The 2,347-nt window shown below is 37.0% G+C and overlaps 1 protein-coding gene across 1 annotated transcript; it reads right to left on the bottom strand.

Annotated features, from left to right (window-relative positions):
• Window positions 1–1,294: 1,294 nt before the first annotated feature.
• LOC115619639 (interferon alpha-2-like) lies at window positions 1,295–2,347 on the bottom strand. Its single transcript, XM_030512260.1, has 2 exons — window positions 1,792–2,347; window positions 1,295–1,374 (listed from the first exon to the last, which is right to left on the bottom strand). The coding sequence occupies exon 1, from the start codon at window positions 2,345–2,347 to the stop codon at window positions 1,793–1,795; it is 555 nt and encodes a 184-aa protein (XP_030368120.1). The 3' UTR covers window positions 1,295–1,374; window position 1,792.

Genomic DNA, 2,347 nt, shown 5'->3' with positions numbered 1-2,347 from the left:
AAATTTATGAAACTTTTTGACCTACAAGCAGTCCCATCTTGGAAGGATTTTGTTTCATCTCTGTTAAATTTTCAACCAGGATTTGAGATTTCACATTTGCTATTTTACTCATTTACATTTGAAAATTATGTATGTAAACCCTGTATTTTGCTACATTTGTTTAACTTCTGGGAAAAAAATAAGTGGAAAAAAATACCAGAGGGTTTCAGTTAGCCAGGAGTATAACATATAGCCAGCCTGGTAACACAACAGTCATGAAATACAGATCGTGCCAAAATGTTACAATGGCAAGAAGAGAGAGGGTCGTCTTAATCTTCAGTTTTCTTCCTTTACCTTAAGGACTCTTAACTTTTCTTGAAAAAATGAGAATAAAACAAAGATATATTGGCTTGCTGTTTTCTTTTTCCTTTCTATTTGTTGAGCAACTATGTCTGTTCCAGGATCCCCATCTTTAAATGGGTCCTCTGTCTCAGTACAAATAATTTCTATTAGGTCACAATTGCCCAAAAAGCAATTGAAATCAAATGCTGGTTTATGAGCTCCTGTCCATCATCTCTTGAGATTTCCTTCTGTCGGTAATAGTTCATTTTTCTTTCAAGTCCTTTCTGTGAACCCAACAGCAGTTTATTGATAAGAGCATGCTTACAAAGAGCTGAAACACTGTCTTGCCACAATATATATACATTCACCTACAATTCTTACACTTGTCTATAATTTCAGTTTGCCCTCTAGTGACCATTCTGGGTTTTTTCCTGCACTGAAAAGTACCCTGTTGACTGAAATATGTCAAAACATTTTTATTTGGCAATGAGATTTTTAAGGATAGTTATGAACTAAAAGAAAGCTAAGAACAATTAGTGGGCCACGAATTAACGTATTCCCACTGCAGGCAAGTGAGGCAATAAAAACTGGGATTCTTCATGAGAGAGCAGCTGAAAATATTTTATGCTATTTCCATAATAATAAAAATGAGGCCATTTCAGTAACAGTTTACTGCACTGCCACCTAGGATAGCAGAACCAGAAAGATAAGTAGGCTGAATGTGCCTTTACAGGCTTGAAGTGGTGCAAAAATAACCAAACAAGCAGCAGAAATAATACTGAAAAAGTCGTGCAGTGGGGCCATTTCAAGTGCTGTTTGTTACAAAGCCCAAGAAATGCACATTTTATTTTAACATTTGTGGCAGGGTGTCACCAGGTGGAAAAATGGCTCTTATTCTTTGCTCTGCTTCTTTGGTGTTTTCTGTTGTTCTGGACCATGGTGAAGTTCTTAGCTGCCTTTATTTCTGGTATTTCAGCTTCAGACCCAATACCTGTGTCTCTCATCACTTCTTTAGCTTGCATCCATGAATGGTAGAGGGTAGAGTATGTACATCTGAAAAAGAGACTTGTGTCATAGATATGGTACCCGAGATCTGGCGTACCATTGCTGCTGTTCCTACCGGTCAATTTTTTGTTTAGATGTACCTTTTTACTATCACCACTTTGAATGATACTCTTCTTAATGGCTGGAGATCAGGAAAAGTTTTAAAGTGGTTCCTCACCTGATGCTTAAACCAATGTGGCTTTAGGATACTTTAATGTAGAAAAGTTATTTCAAAGAAGCTTGTGAAATAAGTTAAAGTGAATTGGAAGCAGAGCATTTACTTACATGCATTACATTTGCAAAATCAAATTTCAGCAACATAATTATTTAAATACAATCAAAACTAACAAGAAGAACCGCCACAAGATAGATCATAGAACATAAATATTTTTAAAGCTAAGTTATGTGAGGTCAAAATCTTTGTACCTTAGTTGTTGAGCTTCCTTATGACTTTATCAACCAACTGAAGACATCTTCTCATTTCTGCACGGCTGATTTCCCAGGAGCACAGGCTGTATTGTTTGTCTTTAAGAAAACAGTCTATTTCTTTGAAGTACTTTTTCAGTTTCAGCCTGTTGGCTTCTTTACTCCAAAAATACCGGGTCTGCTTCTTGATTACACATACCTCCAATTGCTCAATTTGCTGATAAAGTCCATTTTGGAACTGTCCTAAAGCTGTCTCATCCCAAGCAGCCAGAGTCAGATTTTTGCTAAAAATATAGAAGATATGTTGGAAGATCTCTTCAATGGCCACTTTTACAGTCTCTCTCTGTCTGGGCTTTAGAACCTGGTTAGGAAATCTGAAGGACATTTTCTCTCTCAGACATTGTCGAGGAAACTTTTCACCCATTTTGTCCAAAAGTTGCAGGCTGTTCTTGACCACTTTTCTTCGCTGTAAAGGAAGGTGATTACACTGAGGACAGGAGGTAGTGGTGGTGCACAACAGTATGATGCCAATTTGTATTAAGCCAAAAGCATTCAT

The sequence above is a fragment of the Strigops habroptila genome, chromosome Z (assembly GCF_004027225.2).
Source record: "Strigops habroptila isolate Jane chromosome Z, bStrHab1.2.pri, whole genome shotgun sequence".
In the NCBI taxonomy this organism is placed as follows: Eukaryota; Metazoa; Chordata; class Aves; order Psittaciformes; family Psittacidae; genus Strigops; species Strigops habroptila.
The sequence above is the reverse complement of the archived record's forward strand: the minus strand, read 5'-3'. Positions and strand labels throughout refer to the sequence as shown.

Excerpts from the sequence above, each read along its gene's own strand:
- LOC115619639 (XM_030512260.1), bottom strand. The coding sequence starts at position 2,347 with ATGAATGCTTTTGGCTTAATACAAATTGGCATCATACTGTTGTGCACC.